Consider the following 17290-nt stretch of genomic DNA (forward strand, 5'->3'; position numbering starts at 1 on the left):
GTTGTGGTGGTGACACATCATCATCAGGTGGTGTTGTGGTGGTGACACATCATCATCAGGTGGTGTTGTGGTGGTGATACATCATCATCAGGTGGTGTTGTGGTGGTGACACATCATCATCAGGTGGTGTTGTGGTGGTGACACATCATCATCAGGTGGTGTTGTGGTGGTGACACATCATCATCAGGTGGTGTTGTGGTGGTGACACATCATCATCAGGTGGTGTTGTGGTGGTGACACATCATCATCAGGTGGTGTTGTGGTGGTGACACATCATCATCAGGTGGTGTTGTGGTGGTGATACATCATCATCAGGTGGTGTTGTGGTGGTGACACATCATCATCAGGTGGTGTTGTGGTGGTGATACATCATCATCAGGTGGTGTTGTGGTGGTGATACATCATCATCAGGTGGTGTTGTGGTGGTGACACATCATCATCAGGTGGTGTTGTGGTGGTGATACATCATCATCAGGTGGTGTTGTGGTGGTGACATCATCATCAGGTGGTGTTGTGGTGGTGACACATCATCATCAGGTGGTGTTGTGGTGGTGATACATCATCATCAGGTGGTGTTGTGGTGTTGACACATCATCATCAGGTGGTGTTGTGGTGGTGGACAAGCAGCAGTGGTCGTGCAGTGTCTGTCCTGTGTTTGGGTTGTTATCGTTAACGTGATGGAAGATATTCTTGATGAAGTAGAAGCCATTCAAGCCATATACTGTGGAGATAATGAATTCTGTTTACTTGATAAAGGTAATGATGGGGAGAGGCAGGTCTAGTGTGATAGTGATGGGGAGAACCAGGTCTAGTATGATAGTGATGGGGAGATTCAGGTCTAGTTTGGCGGTGATGGAGAGAAGCAGGACTAGTATGACAGTGATAGGGACAATCAGGTCTAGTATTGTGGTGATGGGGAAAACCAGGTCTAGTATGGTAGTGATGGGGAGAAGCAGGTCTAGTATGGTAGTGATGGGGAGAACCAGGTCTAGTATGGTAGTGATGGGGAGAACCAGGTCTAGTATGGTAGTGATGGGGAGAACCAGGTCTAGTATGGTAGTGATGGGGAGAAGCAGGTCTAGTATGGTAGTGATGGGGAGAACCAGGTCTAGTATGGTGGTGATGGGGAGAAGCAGGTCTAGTATGGTAGTGATGGGGAGAACCAGGTCTAGTATGGTAGTGATGGGGAGAAGCAGGTCTAGTATGGTAGTGATGGGGAGAACCAGGTCTAGTATGATAGTGATGGGGAGATTCAGGTCTAGTATGGTGGTGATGGGGAGAAGCAGGTCTAGTATGGTAGTGATGGGGAGAAGCAGGTCTAGTATGGTAGTGATGGGGAGAAGCAGGTCTAGTATGGTAGTGATGGGGAGAAGCAGGTGTAGTATGGTAGTGATGGGGAGAAGCAGGTGTAGTATGGTAGTAGTCTGGTAATGGGGAGAAGCAGGTCTGGTGTAGGTAGCACAAGGGAGGTTAATGATGACCCTACATAATGGCAGGCGAATCATCATTATAATAATTTTCTTTCGAATAATAACGGCTCAAGATTGTCTGTGTTGGTTAGAGTTCAGAACGGCAATTTATTATCTTTCAATATTGACTGATTTACAGTTTTAGTGTCAAGGAATATTGTTGGTGATCATCAAATGTTATTAACTGATGATAATCAAAATGATAAAGGTTATCTATTAGTAGTTGATGGAATTAAATGGACTTAATGTAGGTAGTTTACTTGTTGTTTAATGATTAAAACATTTTGATAACAGAAATATAACAATATTATTCATCTGCTGCTGTATGGCCCCATGCTGTGTCATCTGTTTGTTGACATCTGGGGCCACATTTTTGTGAGCGTTAATGATGTTTTTCACAAGAAAATATTAAACATTGAATTAAGTCTTAATTGGCAGGCAGGTGATGGAGCTTTTCAACATTATTGGACCTGTCTGCCTTACACACTACTTTCCTTGCATGTAATGTGATTCAATACAAACATTTGTCTTACAAAGATATTTCTAGTATCACAACAATATAGGTAAAGATTCTAACAAGTATGTATAACATTATAGAAAATGAAACACGTTCCAGAAAGAGTTAACAAGGAAAACCTAACAACCAAAATAGATGCTGAAAATAATTTGTAAACTTCTTAAGGAAAAGATTTATATCATATCTATGTACAGAAACAGTTTTATTAGAGTTGTTTATTTTATGTTTACTTACTGTTCTTATGAAGTCTATGTCTCTTGCACTCAGTCTTTGAGGAACTGAAACATATTTTGCTGTGAATGGAGATAATTGTGCATAATATGTACAGAGCATCAAATTGGGGAAGAGCAGTGTGGTTTCAGAAGTGGTAGAGGATGTGTGGATCAGGTGTTTGCTTTGAAGAATGTATGTGAGAAATACTTAGAAAAGCAAATGGATTTGTATGTAGCATTTATGGATCTGGAGAAGGCATATGATAGAGTTGATAGAGATGCTCTGTGGAAGGTATTAAGAATATATGGTGTGGGAGGTAAGTTGCTAGAAGCAGTGATAAGTTTTTATCAAGAATGTAAGGCATGTGTACGAGTAGGAGAAGAGAGTGATTGGTTCTCAGTGAATGTCGGTTTGCGGTAGGGATGTGTGATGTCTCCATGGTTGTTTAATTTGTTTATGAATGGGGTGCAGGAGTTTTGGAGATTGGCAAGTATGCAGTCTGTTGGGGATGAGAAGGCTTGGGAAGTGAGTCAGTTGTTGTTTGCCGATGATACAGCTCTAGTGGCTGATTCGTGTGAGAAACTGCAGAAGTTGGTGACTGAGTTTGGAAAAGTGTGCGAAAGGAGAAACTTGAGAGTAAATGTGAATAAGAGGAAGGTTATTAGGTACAGTAGGGTCGAGGGAAAAGTTAATTGGGATTTAAATTTGAATGGAGGAAGTGAAATGTTTTAGATATCTGGGAGTGGACTTAGCAGTGAATGGAACCACGGAAGCAAAAGTGAGTCACAGGGTGGGGCAAGAGGTGAAGGTTCTGGGAGCAATGTTATCTTGGAGAGCAAAAATGGGTATGTTTGAAGGAATAGTGGTTCCAACAATGATATATGGTTGCGAGGCGTGGGCTGTGCGGAGGAGGGTGGATGTATTGGAAATGAGATGTTTGAGGACAATATGTGGTGTGAGGTGGTTTGATTGAGTAAGTAATGAAAGGGTAAGAGAGATGTGTGGTAATAAAAAGAGGGTGGTTGAGAGAGCAGAAGGGGGTGTGTTGAAATGGTTTGGTCACATGGAGAGAATGAGTGAGGAAAGATTGACAAAGAGGATACATGTGTCAGAGGTGGAGGAAAGAAGGAGAAGAGGGAGACCAAATTGGAGGCAGAAGGATGGAGTGAAAAAGATTTTGAGCAATTGGGACCTGAACATACAGGAGAGTGAGAGGCATGCAAGGAATAGAATGAATTGGAACAATGTGGTATACTGGGGTCAATGTGCTGTCAATGGACAGAACCAGGTCATATGAAGCATCCGGGGTAAACCATGGAAAGGTCTGTGCGGCCTGAATGTGGAAAGGGAGCTGTGGTTTCAGTGCATTACACATGACAGCTAGAGATTGTATGTGAACGAATGTGGCCTTTTTTGTTTGTTTTCCTGGCCCTACTTCACTGAAGCAGGGGATAGTGATGCTGTAGTGACACAAATGGATGAAGGCAAGCAAGTATGAATATGTGCTTATGTATGTATGTATGTGTAAATAAATTTTGTGTAAATAAATTTGTGTAAATAAATTATACATTTCCTTTTTTCCATAGCCAGAGGTTGAACCATTATGTGACATTCATTTTTTCATTCATTTCAAGCTAGAAGTTTCAGTTTTCTAAATTGTTTCCTACATTTTTCATATGTATATATATGTATGTGTGTGTGTGTGTGTGTATATGTGCGTATGTATGTGTATGTGTGTGTATGTGTATATGTATATATATGTGTATATTATCCCTGGGGATAGGGGTGAAAGAATACTTCCCACGTATTCCTCGCGTGTCGTAGAAAGCGACTAGAGGGGACGGGAGCAGGGGGCCAGAAATCCTCCCCTCCTTGTATTAACTTTCTAAAATGGGAAACAGAAGAAGGAGTCACGCGGGGAGTGCTCATCCTCCTCGAAGGCTCAGAGTGGGGTGCCTAAATGTGTGTGGATGTAACCAAGATGTGAAAAAAGGAGAGATAGGTAGTATGTTTGAGGAAAGGAACCTGGATGTTTTGGCTCTGAGTGAAACGAAGCTCAAGGGTAAAGGGGAAGAGTGGTTTGGGAATGTCTGGGGAGTAAAGTCAGGGGTTAGTGAGAGGACAAGAGCAAGGGAAGGAGTAGCAATACTCCTGAAACAGGAGTTGTGGGAGTATGTGATAGAGTGTAAGAAAGTAAATTCTCGATTAATATGGGTAAAACTGAAAGTTGATGGAGAGAGGTGGGTGATTATTGGTGCATATGCACCTGGGCATGAGAAGAAAGATCATGAGAGGCAAGTGTTTTGGGAGCAGCTGAATGAGTGTGTTAGTGGTTTTGATGCACGAGACCGGGTTATAGTGATGGGTGATTTGAATGCAAAGGTGAGTAATGTGGCAGTTGAGGGAATAATTGGTATACATGGGGTGTTCAGTGTTGTAAATGGAAATGGTGAAGAGCTTGTAGATTTATGTGCTGAAAAAGGACTGATGATTGGGAATACCTGGTTTAAAAAGCGAGATATACATAAGTATACTTATGTAAGTAGGAGAGATGGCCAGAGAGCGTTATTGGATTACGTGTTAATTGACAGGCGTGCGAAAGAGAGACTTTTGGATGTTAATGTGCTGAGAGGTGCAACTGGAGGGATGTCTGGTCATTATCTTGTGGAGGCTAAGGTGAAGATTGGTATGGGTTTTCAGAAAAGAAGAGTGAATGTTGGGGGTGAAGAGGGTGGTGAGAGTAAGTGAGCTTGGGAAGGAGACCTGTGTGAGGAAGTACCAGGAGAGACTGAGTACAGAATGGAAAAAGGTGAGAACAATGGAAGTAAGGGGAGTGGGGGAGGACTGGGATGTATTTAGGGAATCAGTGATGGATTGCGCAAAAGATGCTTGTGGCATGAGAAGAGTGGGAGGTGGGTTGATTAGAAAGGGTAGTGAGTGGTGGGATGAAGAAGTAAGAGTATTAGTGAAAGAGAAGAGAGAGGCATTTGGACGATTTTTGCAGGGAAAAAATGCAAATGAGTGGGAGATGTATAAAAGAAAGAGACAGGAGGTCAAGAGAAAGGTGCAAGAGGTGAAAAAAAAGGGCAAATGAGAGTTGGGGTGAGAGAGTATCATTAAATTTTAGGGAGAATAAAAAGATGTTCTGGAAGGAGGTAAATAAAGTGCGTAAGACAAGGGAGCAAATGGGAACTTCAGTGAAGGGCGCAAATGGGGAGGTGATAACAAGTAGTGGTGATGTGAGAAGGAGATGGAGTGAGTATTTTGAAGGTTTGTTGAATGTGTTTGATGATAGCAGTGGCAGATATAGGGTGTTTTGGTCGAGGTGGTGTGCAAAGTGAGAGGGTTAGGGAAAATGATTTGGTAAACAGAGAAGAGGTAGTGAAAGCTTTGCAGAAGATGAAAGCCGGCAAGGCAGCAGGTTTGGATGGTATTGCAGTGGAATTTATTAAAAAAGGGGGTGACTGTATTGTTGACTGGTTGGTAAGGTTATTTAATGTATGTATGACTCATGGTGAGGTGCCTGAGGATTGGCGGAATGCGTGCATAGTGCCATTGTGCAAAGGCAAAGGGGATAAGAGTGAGTGCTCAAATTACAGAGGTATAAGTTTGTTGAGTATTCCTGGTAAATTATATGGGAGGGTATTGATTGAGAGGGTGAAGGCATGTACAGAGCATCAGATTGGGGAAGATCAGTGTGGTTTCAGAAGTGGTAGAGGATGTGTGGATCAGGTGTTTGCTTTGAAGAATGTATGTGAGAAATACTTAGAAAAGCAAATGGATTTGTATGTAGCATTTATGGATCTGGAGAAGGCATATGATAGAGTTGATAGAGATGCTCTGTGGAAGGTATTAAGAATATATGGTGTGGGAGGAAAGTTGTTAGAAGCAGTGAAAAGTTTTTATCAAGGATGTAAGGCATGTGTACGTGTAGGAAGAGAGGAAAGTGATTGGTTCTCAGTGAATGTACGGTTTGCGGCAGGGGTGTGTGATGTCTCCATGGTTGTTTAATTTGTTTATGGATGGGGTTGTTAGGGAGGTAAATGCAAGAGTTTTGGAAAGAGGGGCAAGTATGAAGTCTGTTGGGGATGAGAGAGCTTGGGAAGTGAGTCAGTTGTTGTTCGCTGATGATACAGCGCTGGTGGCTGATTCATGTGAGAAACTGCAGAAGCTGGTGACTGAGTTTGGTAAAGTGTGTGGAAGAAGAAAGTTAAGAGTAAATGTGAATAAGAGCAAGGTTATTAGGTACAGTAGGGTTGAGGGTCAAGTCAATTGGGAGGTGAGTTTGAATGGAGAAAAACTGGAGGAAGTGAAGTGTTTTAGATATCTGGGAGTGGATCTGGCAGCGGATGGAACCATGGAAGCGGAAGTGGATCAAAGGGTGGGGGAGGGGGCGAAAATTCTGGGGGCCTTGAAGAATGTGTGGAAGTCGAGAATATTATCTCGGAAAGCAAAAATGGGTATGTTTGAAGGAATAGTGGTTCCAACAATGTTGTATGGTTGCGAGGCGTGGGCTATGGATAGAGTTGTGCGCAGGAGGATGGATGTGCTGGAAATGAGATGTTTGAGGACAATGTGTGGTGTGAGGTGGTTTGATCGAGTGAGTAACGTAAGGGTAAGAGAGATGTGTGGAAATAAAAAGAGCGTGGTTGAGAGAGCAGAAGAGGGTGTTTTGAGGTGGTTTGGGCACATGGAGAGAATGAGTGAGGAAAGATTGACCAAGAGGATATATGTGTCGGAGGTGGAGGGAACGAGGAGAAGAGGGAGACCAAATTGGAGGTGGAAAGATGGAGTGAAAAAGATTTTGTGTGATCGGGGCCTGAACATGCAGGAGGGTGAAAGGAGGGCAAGGAATAGAGTGAATTGGAGCGATGTGGTATACCAGGGTTGACGTGCTGTCAGTGGATTGAATCAAGGCATGTGAAGCGTCTGGGGTAAACCATGGAAAGCTGTGTAGGTATGTATATTTGCGTGTGTGGACGTATGTATATACCTGTGTATGGGGGGGTTGGGCCATTTCTTTCGTCTGTTTCCTTGCGCTACCTCGCAAACGCGGGAGACAGCGACAAAGTATAATAAATAAATATAAATAGTATGTATGTATATGTCTGCATATGTGTATGTATATGTATGTCTATGTTGATATGTATATGTATGTATATGATGATATGTATATGTATGTATATGTGCTTATATGGGTGTTTATGTATACATATGTGTATGAGTGGATGGGGAATTCTTCATCCATTTCCTGGCACTACCTCACTGATGTGGGAAACAGTGATTATTAATAATAAAGAAAATATATATATATTTGCAGAAGAGGGTGTTTTGAAATGGTTTGGGCACATGGAGAGAATGAGTGAGGAAAGATTGACCATGAGGATATATGTGTCGAAGGTGGAGGGAACGAGGAGAAGTGGGAGACCAAATTGGAGGTGGAAAGATGGAGTGAAAAAGATTTTGAGTGATCGGGGCCTAAACATGCAGGAGGGTGAAAGGCGGGCAAGGAATAGAGTGAATTGGATCGATGTGGTATATCGGGGTCGACGTGCTGTCAATGGATTGAATCAGGGCATGTGAAGGGTCGGGGGTAAACCATGGAAAGTTTTGTGGGGCCTGGATGTGGAAAGGGAGCTGTGGTTTCGGTGCATTATTGCATGACAGCTAGAGACTGAGTGTGAACGAATGTGGCCTTTGTTGTCTTTTCCTAGCACTACCTCGCACACATGAGGGGGAAGGGGCATGTTATTCCATGTGTGGCGAGGTGGCAATGGGAATGAATAAAGGCAGACAGTGTGAATTGTGTGCATGTGTATATATGTTTGTGTCTGTGTGTGTATATATATGTGTACATTGAGATGTATGGGTATGTATATTTGCATGTGTGGACGTGTATGTATATACATGTGTATGGGGGTGGGTTGGGCCATTTCTTTCGTCTGTTTCCTTGCGCTACCTCTCAAATGCGGGAGACAGTGACAAAGCAAATAAAAAAAAAATATATATATATATATATATATATATCAGATTGGGGAAGAGCAGTTTGGTTTCAGAAGTGGTAGAGGATGTGTGGATCAGGTGTTTGCTTTGAAGAATGTATGTGAGAAATACTTAGAAAAGCAAATGGATTTGTATGTAGCATTTATGGATCAGGAGAAGGCATATGATAGAGTTGATAGAGATGCTCTGTGGAAGGTATTAAGAATATATGGTGTGGGAGGCAAGTTGTTAGAAGCAGTGAAAAGTTTTTATCGAGGATGTAAGGCATGTGTACGTGTAGGAAGAGAGGAAAGTGATTGGTTCTCAGTGAATGTAGGTTTGCGGCAGGGGTGTGTGATGTCTCCATGGTTGTTTAATTTGTTTATGGATGGGGTTGTTAGGGAGGTAAATGCAAGAGTTTTGGAAAGAGGGGCAAGTATGAAGTCTGTTGGGGATGAGAGAGCTTGGGAAGTGAGTCAGTTGTTGTTTGCTGATGATACAGCGCTGGTGGCTGATTCATGTGAGAAACTGCAGAAGCTGGTGACTGAGTTTGGTAAAGTGTGTGGAAGAAGAAAGTTAAGAGTAAATGTGAATAAGAGCAAGGTTATTAGGTACAGTAGGGTTGAGGGTCAAGTCAATTGGGAGGTGAGTTTGAATGGAGAAAAACTGGAGGAAGTGAAGTGTTTTAGATATCTGGGAGTGGATCTGGCAGCGGATGGAACCATGGAAGCGGAAGTGGATCATAGGGTGGGGGAGGGGGCGAAAATTCTGGGGGCCTTGAAGAATGTGTGGAAGTCGAGAACATTATCTCGGAAAGCAAAAATGGGTATGTTTGAAGGAATAGTGGTTCCAACAATGTTGTATGGTTGCGAGGCGTGGGCTATGGATAGAGTTGTGCGCAGGAGGATGGATGTGTTGGAAATGAGATGTTTGAGGACAATGTGTGGTGTGAGGTGGTTTGATTGAGTGAGTAACGTAAGGGTAAGAGAGATGTGTGGAAATAAAAAGAGCGTGGTTGAGAGAGCAGAAGAGGGTGTTTTGAAGTGGTTTGGGCACAATGAGAGAATGAGTGAGGAAAGATTGACCAAGAGGATATATGTGTCGGAGGTGGAGGGAACGAGGAGAAGAGGGAGACCAAATTGGAGGTGGAAAGATGGAGTGAAAAAGATTTTGTGTGATCGGGGCCTGAACATGCAGGAGGGTGAAAGGAGGGCAAGGAATAGAGTGAATTGGAGCGATGTGGTATACCGGGGTTGACGTGCTGTCAGTGGATTGAATCAAGGCATGTGAAGCGTCTGGGGTAAACCATGGAAAGCTGTGTAGGTATGTATATTTGCGTGTGTGGACGTATGTATATACATGTGTATGGGGGGGGTTGGGCCATTTCTTTAGAAGGCGACTAAAAGGGAAGGGAGCGGGGGGCTGGAAATCCTCCCCTCTTGTTTTTTTTTTTTTTTTTTTTTTTTTTTTCCCAAAAGAATGAACAGAGAAGGGGGCCAGGTGAGGATATTTCCTCAAAGGCCCAGTCCTCTGTTCTTAACGCTACCTCGCTAATGCGGGAAATGGCGAATAGTACGAAAGAAAGAAAAGATATATATATATATATATATATATATATATATATATATATATATATATATATATATATATATATATATTTGCATGGTTTTTAGCGATTGAACTCTTTTGCGTATTTTACCCCACATTTTTCCCTTTACCTAGACCCTCCTCACTTTTAGTTAATCCAAGATGGTAATATATGTAAGATGGACTGGCATTGGGGATTTCTGTAATCACATTGGACTGCATATATGTGGAATAAATAAAGTTGTCATTTCCTGAAGCTAGTTTTTGATGTGAGCATAAACATATTTTAGATGATATTGTTTTGCACTGGGAGTGTAGTTTGTTGAAAATACCAAGAGTGAGATTATTAAAGGGCAAAATTCTTATTTAGGGACATTACAGAGTAACGTTTGGAGGAAGCTTACATTAATGGATTCCACATATTTAGTTGAAGTATTGATCAGGGAAGCATGATTTGGAGTACTCTTTTCTTTTTATCAAGTGAATGATAAATTTGAAAGTGGTGAGGGTTATGATGATCAAGGAAAAATGTGGAGTTAGACAATGAAAATGCTGGTAGAAAATTAATAGAATCTATGGACTAAATTTTTCATTCTTGGAGGCCAATTTGTTCATCACAGCATTATATTTTCTGGTCATTGCTGTTGGGGAGTATATGACCAAAATTCTTGAATTGCCCACCTCTGCCCCAGTGCAAAGCACAGCTATTAATGCTGAAGAGATATGCACTCTCTATTATATGATGATTAGTTAAGCTGTGAAACTCATGCAAAATGGTAGATATGATTGATGAATATGCATAGTAATCATGTTTTTCAGTGACAAAAACTTTTCCAAAGATACCACACAACTCGCTTTGTATGCCGGAAACTTCCAGTGTACCTTATATGCCTAACAGTGGAGTAGCATAAGTTAAAGGGCATGCAGCATTCATGAATTATGTCACTAAGTTGATTTGTATATGTTATCCAGAAAATTCTGTATTTTTCATAAAAACAAAGTTAAGGGGATATGAATTTTTAGATACTTGAGAAACTCCCACACCAACAGTGTATGGTGGATATTAAGAATCCTGCAGTAAAAGGGTTGATTTCAATATTATATTTGCATCATGGATAAGTGGAAAGGATGAGTGAGGGAGGGTGACCAAGAGGGTAGGTATGTTGGAAGTGGAGGGAACAAGGAAATGGGTGAAACCAAGGAGGTATAAGGAACCAAGGAGGTATAAGGATTGAGTAAAAGGTTCTTTCAGATATTGGGACCTGATCATGTGTGAGATAGAGTGAATGGGAGTGATATGTTATGTAGAGGGGATGTGCTATCATTGTTCTGAACTAAGGCATATGAAGACATTCAAGGAAACTAAGGAAATGTCTGTGGGGTATTGTCATGGGTAAGGGGCTCTAGATTTGATGCATAATAAATGATAACTAGATAATGGGTGTGAGATGAACCATTCTTTCTTCATGACACTATGTTGCTATCACAGAAAACTTCAAACAAGCTTGAAGGAGGGCAAAAATGGATATGTGTGAAGGTACTGTATGCCCAAACAATGTTGTATGGATGTAAGGCATTGGCTGTAGATGAGAAATGTAAAGTAGGTTGCATTTGTTGGAAATGAAATGTTTGAGAACAATATATGGTGTGAGGTGGTTCGGTCAAGTTGGTAATAATAGGTTAAGAGAGATGTGTGGTAATAAAAAGTGCGATTGAGAGAGCAGAAGAAGGTATGCTGAATTGCTTTGGACATATGGAGAGAATGAGTGAGGAGAGGTTGACAAAGATGATATATGTGTTGGAAGTGAAGGGAACAAAGAGAAGAGGGAGACCAAATTGGAGAGGCAAGTATGGAATGAAAAAGATTTTTGAGTGTTCAGGGCCTGAACACACTGGAGGTTAAAAGGTGTGTATGGGACAGAATATAGAGGGGGTGATTTTCTATTAAGAGTACTGAAGCAGGGCAAATGAAACAGCAGGGGAAAACAACAGAAAGGTCTGATGGGCTTGGCAATAGACAGAGGTTTGTGGTTTAAGGGCATTACTAATGACAGCTTTTTTCTAATCCTTCCTCCTTTATGTTAGTATGCTGTCATGCTCATGGGACAAATTCCATAGGAGAGAAATGTAGGTTTTGAAATTTGAAAAAACTCGCCTATCCAAGTTGGTAGCCTGTGAGTATTTTCCTCCCTTTTTCTTTGCCTCCCCTGCTTTCCCCTCCCCTTTTCTTGATAAACCTTATTTGTATGAATTGTGACCATTATGGGTTGATGCCCTGAAGCTGTGAATTTTGAGCTGCTATATGGCCATAAGTTAGTGGACCAATGACATCATCTTTTGAGTGGTCACATATTGACTGAAGGTGGACCTGAAACAAGTGAGCTGCTATTATGTATTTGAGAGGACAATATGAATGGGGAAAGCCACAGTTACCCCACCAGGAAGGCATATGTTTACAAGTTTCTAACCTTATTTCTTCTTCAGAATATTCCAGAGAATCTCTTGCTCATAGAACACCTCCTTGGAGAGGAAAGATTTTTCAAACTTCACAATCTACAATAATTTTTCACGTTTGATTTTTTTCCTGTTTGGCATTGCTTTGTTTCAGAGATTGTTGTGTAGTTATACTAGCTTTTACAGAGTTCATGAATGAGAATATGACAGGAAAGCAATTGGTAAAATGAATTTATAATAGTGCAACATTAAGAGATCTAGAAAAGTATTTGAAAAAACCTCTTTAAGGTTAAATGTGACCTTCCCTAATGTAACTTACATATATATTTCAATCTTTTAGGTGTGTCTTCTGCTGAATTTTCTGTCACTACCAGTCCGTTAACCAACCCAGACCTAAAGATGACCATAGTGTTTACACTGTCGACACCATCCTATCCCAAGGAACCTCCTTTGATATCAGTACAGGTAAAATATTATATGAACCATTATGATTAGTAAAAGAAAATGATTGATAAAAGAATTCTTCCTTTGTATTCCCTGCATGTTTTAGGAGTCAAGTCAGGGGTTAGTGAGGGGATAATAGCTAAGGAAGGAGTAGCACTACTCCTCAAACAGGAATTGTGGTAGTGTATGACAGCGTGTAAGAAAGTAAATTCTACATTGATGCGCGTAAAACTGAAAGTGGATGGAGAGAGATGGGTGGTTATTGGTGCCTATGCATCTGGTCATGAGAAGAAAGATCATGAGAGGCCAGTGTTTTGGGAGCAGCAGTTTTGATGTACAATATTGGACATTAGTGATGGGTGATTTAAATGCGAATGTGAGTCATGTGGCAATTGAGGGTTTAATTGGTGTGCATGGGATATTCAGTGTGTGGAGTTGTGTGCTAACAAAAAGACTGGCGATTAGGGATAACTAACTATCCCTGGGGATAGGGGAGAAAGATTACTTTCCACGCATTTCCCACATTTCGTAAAAGGAGACTAAAGGGGATGGGAGCAGAGGGATAGAGCCCTCCCCTCCTTGTATTCTAACTTCCTAAAAGGGGAAACAGAAGAAGTCATGTGGGGAGTGGTCATCCTTCTCAAAGGCTCAGACTGGGGTGTCTAAATGTGTTTGGATGTAACCAAGATGGGAAAAAGGAGAGATAGGTAGTATGTTTGAGGAAGGGAACCTAGATGTTTTGGCTCCAAGTGAAGCAAAGCTCAAGGGTAAAGGGGAAAAGTGGTTTGGGAAAGTCTTCGGCGTAAAGCCAGGGGTTGGTGAGAGGACAAGAGCAAAAGAAGGAGTAGCACTACTCCTGAAGCAGGAGTCGTGGGAGTATGTTTAAGAGTGTAAAAAAGTAAACTCTAGACTGATATGGGTAAAACTGAAAGTGGATGGAGAGAGATGGGTGATTATTGGAACATATGCACCTGGTCATGAGAAGAAAGATCATGAGAAGCAAGTGTTTTGAGAGCAGCTGAGTGAGTGTGTTCGCAGCTTTGATGCACAAGATCGGGTTATAGTGATGGGTGATTTTAATGCAAAGGTGAATAATGTGGCAGTTGAGGGTATAATTGGTGTACATGGGGTGTTCAATGTTGTAAATGGAAATGGTGATGAGCTTGTAGATTTGTGTGCTGAAAAAGTACTGGTGATTGGGAGTACCTGGTTTAAAAAGAGATATACATAAGTATACTTATGTAAGCAGGAGAGATGGCCTGAGCAAGTTATTGGATAACATGTTAATTGATAGGTACATGAAAGAGAGACTTTTGGATGTTACTGTGCTGAGAGGGGCAACTGGAGGGATGTCTGATCATTATCTTGTGGAGACGAAGGTGAAGATTTGTAGAGGTTTACAGAAAAGAAGAGAGAATGTTGGGGGTGAAGAGAGTGGTGAGAGTAAGTGAGCTTAGAAGGGACTCTTGTGTAAGGAAGCGCGAGGAGAAATTGAGTGAAGAATGGAAAAAGGTGAGAGCAAATGACGTAAGGGGAGTTAGGGAAGAATGGGGTGTATTTAGGGAAGCAGTCATGGCTTGAACAAAAGATGCCTCTGGCATGAGAAAGGTGAGAGGTGGGTGGATTAGAAAGGGTAGTGAGTGGTGGGATGAAGAGGCAAGATTGTTAGTAAAAGAGAAGAGAGAGGCATTTGAATGATTCTTGCAGGGAAATAGTGCAAATGACAGGGAGATGTATAAAAGAAAGTTGCAAGAGGTCAATAGAAAGTTGCAAGAGGTGAAAAAGAGAGGCAATTGAGAGTTGGAGTGAGAGAGTATCATTAAATTTTAGGGAGAGCTTGGGAAGTGAGTCAGTTGTTGTTTGCTGATGATACAGCGCTGGTGGCTGATTCATGTGAGAAACTGCAGAAGCTGGTGACTGAGTTTGGTAAAGTGTGTGAAAGAAGAAAGTTAAGAGTAAATGTGAATAAGAGCAAGGTTATTAGGTACAGTAGGGTTGAGGGTCAAGTCAATTGGGAGGTAAGTTTGAATGGAGAAAAACTGGAGGAAGTAAAGTGTTTTAGATATCTGGGAGTGGATCTAGCAGCGGATGGAACCATGGAAGCAGAAGTGAATCTTAGGGTGGGGGAGGGGGCGAGTATTCTAGGAGCCTTGAAAACTATTTGGAAGTCAAGAACATTATCTCGGAAAGCAAAAATGGGTATGTTTGAAGGAATAGTGGTTCCAACAATATTGTATGGCTGCGAGGCGTGGGCTATGGATAGAGTTGTGTGCAGAAGGGTGGATGTGCTGGAAATGAGATGTTTGAGGACAATATGTGGTGTGAGGTGGTTTGATCGAGTAAATAATGTAAGGGTAAGAGAGATGTGTGGAAATAAAAAGATTGTGGTTGAGAGAGCAGAAGAGGGTGTTTTGAAATGGTTTGGTCACATGGAGAGAATGAGTGAGGAAAGATTGACCAAGAGGATATATGTGTCAGAGGTGGAGGGAACGAGAAGTGGGAGACCAAATTGGAGGTGGAAAGATGGAGTGAGAAAGATTTTGAGCGATCGGGGCCTGAACATGCAGGAGGGTGAAAGGTGTGCAAGGAATAGAGTGAATTGGAACGATGTGGTATACCGGGGTCGACGTGCTGTCAATGGATTGAAGCAGGGCATGTGAAGCATCTGGGGTAAACCATGGAAAGTTCTGTGGGGCCTGGATGTGGAAAGGGAGCTGTGGTTTCGGTGCATTATTACATGACAGCTAGAGACTGAGTGTGAACGAATGGGGCCTTTGTTGTCTTTTCTTAGCGCTACCTCGCACACATGAGGGGGGAGGGGGTTGTTATTCCATGTGTGGCGAGGTGGCGATGGGAATAAATAGAGACAGACAGTATGAATTATGTACATGTGTATATATATAGTTGAATGTTGAGAGTGGTAGATATAGGGTGTTTTGGTCAAGGTGGTGTGCGAAGTGAGAGGGTCAGAGAGAATGGTTTGGTAAACAGAGAGGAGGTAGTAAAAACTTTGCAGAAGATGAAAGCCAGCAAGGTGGTGGGTTTGGATGGTATTGCTGTGGAATTTATTGAAAAAATGGGTGACTGTGTTGTTGACTGATTGGTGAGGATATTCAGTGTATGTATGGTTCATGGTGAAGTGCCCGAGGATTGGCAGAATGCATGCATAGAGCCATTGTACAAAGGCAAAGGGGATAAAGGTGAGTGTTCAAATTAATATTGATATTGTTTAGCTTGTTGACTAAATTTACATTGTTCATGATATTAGAATTTGATACCTTACCCACTAAAGGGCTTAATAAGGAATTAATTAGGAAATGCCTTGATGAACAAGTGATGCCAAGATCTGTTCTACCTCAACGTTTGTTGCAGCTGTCTGGTTGACCATTTGACCAATTTCAAAATATTTTAAAGAAAAATATTGAATTAAAGAAACTTGAAATGGAGGAGGCTTTTCACATTTCAAGAGAGAAGAAACGTGCATTTCAAATGACAATACCAACACACTGGAAGAACCGGATATTGAGCTATTGCTATGATGAATTAAGGAAAGAACGCAATAGGCTACAAGCGTCACAAAATCGTAAGTTGGACCATCTTATTGAAAACAGCGACTGGACCAAGAACACAAACCCATCTTTTGTGGTAAACCTGTCTAATAAACAACTTGATAAAGATTCCTTCTGTGCATTAGGCTATGGTTTAAGTTTTGTATGCTCTAACAGGGAAGCCAGCTGTGTTGATGTCACAAAGTCTTTTTGTAATTTAGAAAAATACAGTAATTTAAGTAATGATGATATTAATATTTGTAAGGGTTTAGTGTATGCCAGTTTGTCAAAACCAGTGGAAGCTAATTGCCCTAAAAGATTCATAAGAGCTATTAACACCTTAAAAAAAGACAAGGATATACATATTACTAAAGCAGATAAGGCTAACACTGTTGTGATTTTAGACAAAGTAACTATTTGTCTAAAATGAATGATCTTCTAAATGATAACACAACATATTCTAAACTTAGTAAAAATCCCTTAGAAGCAGTTAATTCTCATTTCAATAAAAAAATGAAGTTGTTGTTGAAAGGTAACATTTCTCATGTCAAAAGTTTGTCATCTTTGTCCCCTTCATTGCCATATATGTATGGACTTATCAAAACACATAAACATAATTTTCCCGCAAGACCTATAGTGAGTTCAGTGGGCTCCATCACATATAAATTGTCAAAATGGTTAGTTTCTTTATTAAGCCCTTTAGTGGGTAAGGTATCAAATTCTAATATCATGAACAATGTAGATTTAGTCAACAAGCTTAACAATATCAATGTGAATTTTGATTTCAAACTAGTTAGCTTTGATGTTTCCTCACTTTTCACTAAAGTTCCAGTTGATGACCATTTAGAATATTTATTTGATGTCTTGGATGATATTCAATTACCTGTTTCAAAGTCTAATTTCATTGAACTGATAAAATTGTGTATAAAAGACTGTATTTCAATTTAATGGAGATTATCATGCTCAAAAATTTGGTATGGCAATGGGTAACCCTCTTTCACCTGTACTAAGTAATCTTTATATGGAATTTTTTGAAACAAAATTACTAAAGGATATCTTACCTTCTAATGCATTTG

The 17290-nt window shown here is 41.0% G+C and overlaps 1 protein-coding gene across 1 annotated transcript in view; it reads left to right on the plus strand.

Annotated features, from left to right (window-relative positions):
- Positions 1–537: 537 nt before the first annotated feature.
- LOC139760470 (RWD domain-containing protein 3-like) overlaps positions 538–17290 on the plus strand; it is a 66633-nt gene continuing 49880 nt past the window's right edge. Inside the window, 2 exon segments of the mRNA XM_071683740.1 lie at positions 538–756; positions 12563–12687. Coding sequence (XP_071539841.1) covers positions 678–756; positions 12563–12687 — 204 coding nt within the window. The 5' untranslated portion in view covers positions 538–677.

This window comes from Panulirus ornatus, chromosome 37 (assembly GCF_036320965.1).
Source record: "Panulirus ornatus isolate Po-2019 chromosome 37, ASM3632096v1, whole genome shotgun sequence".
Classification (NCBI taxonomy): domain Eukaryota; kingdom Metazoa; phylum Arthropoda; class Malacostraca; order Decapoda; family Palinuridae; genus Panulirus; species Panulirus ornatus.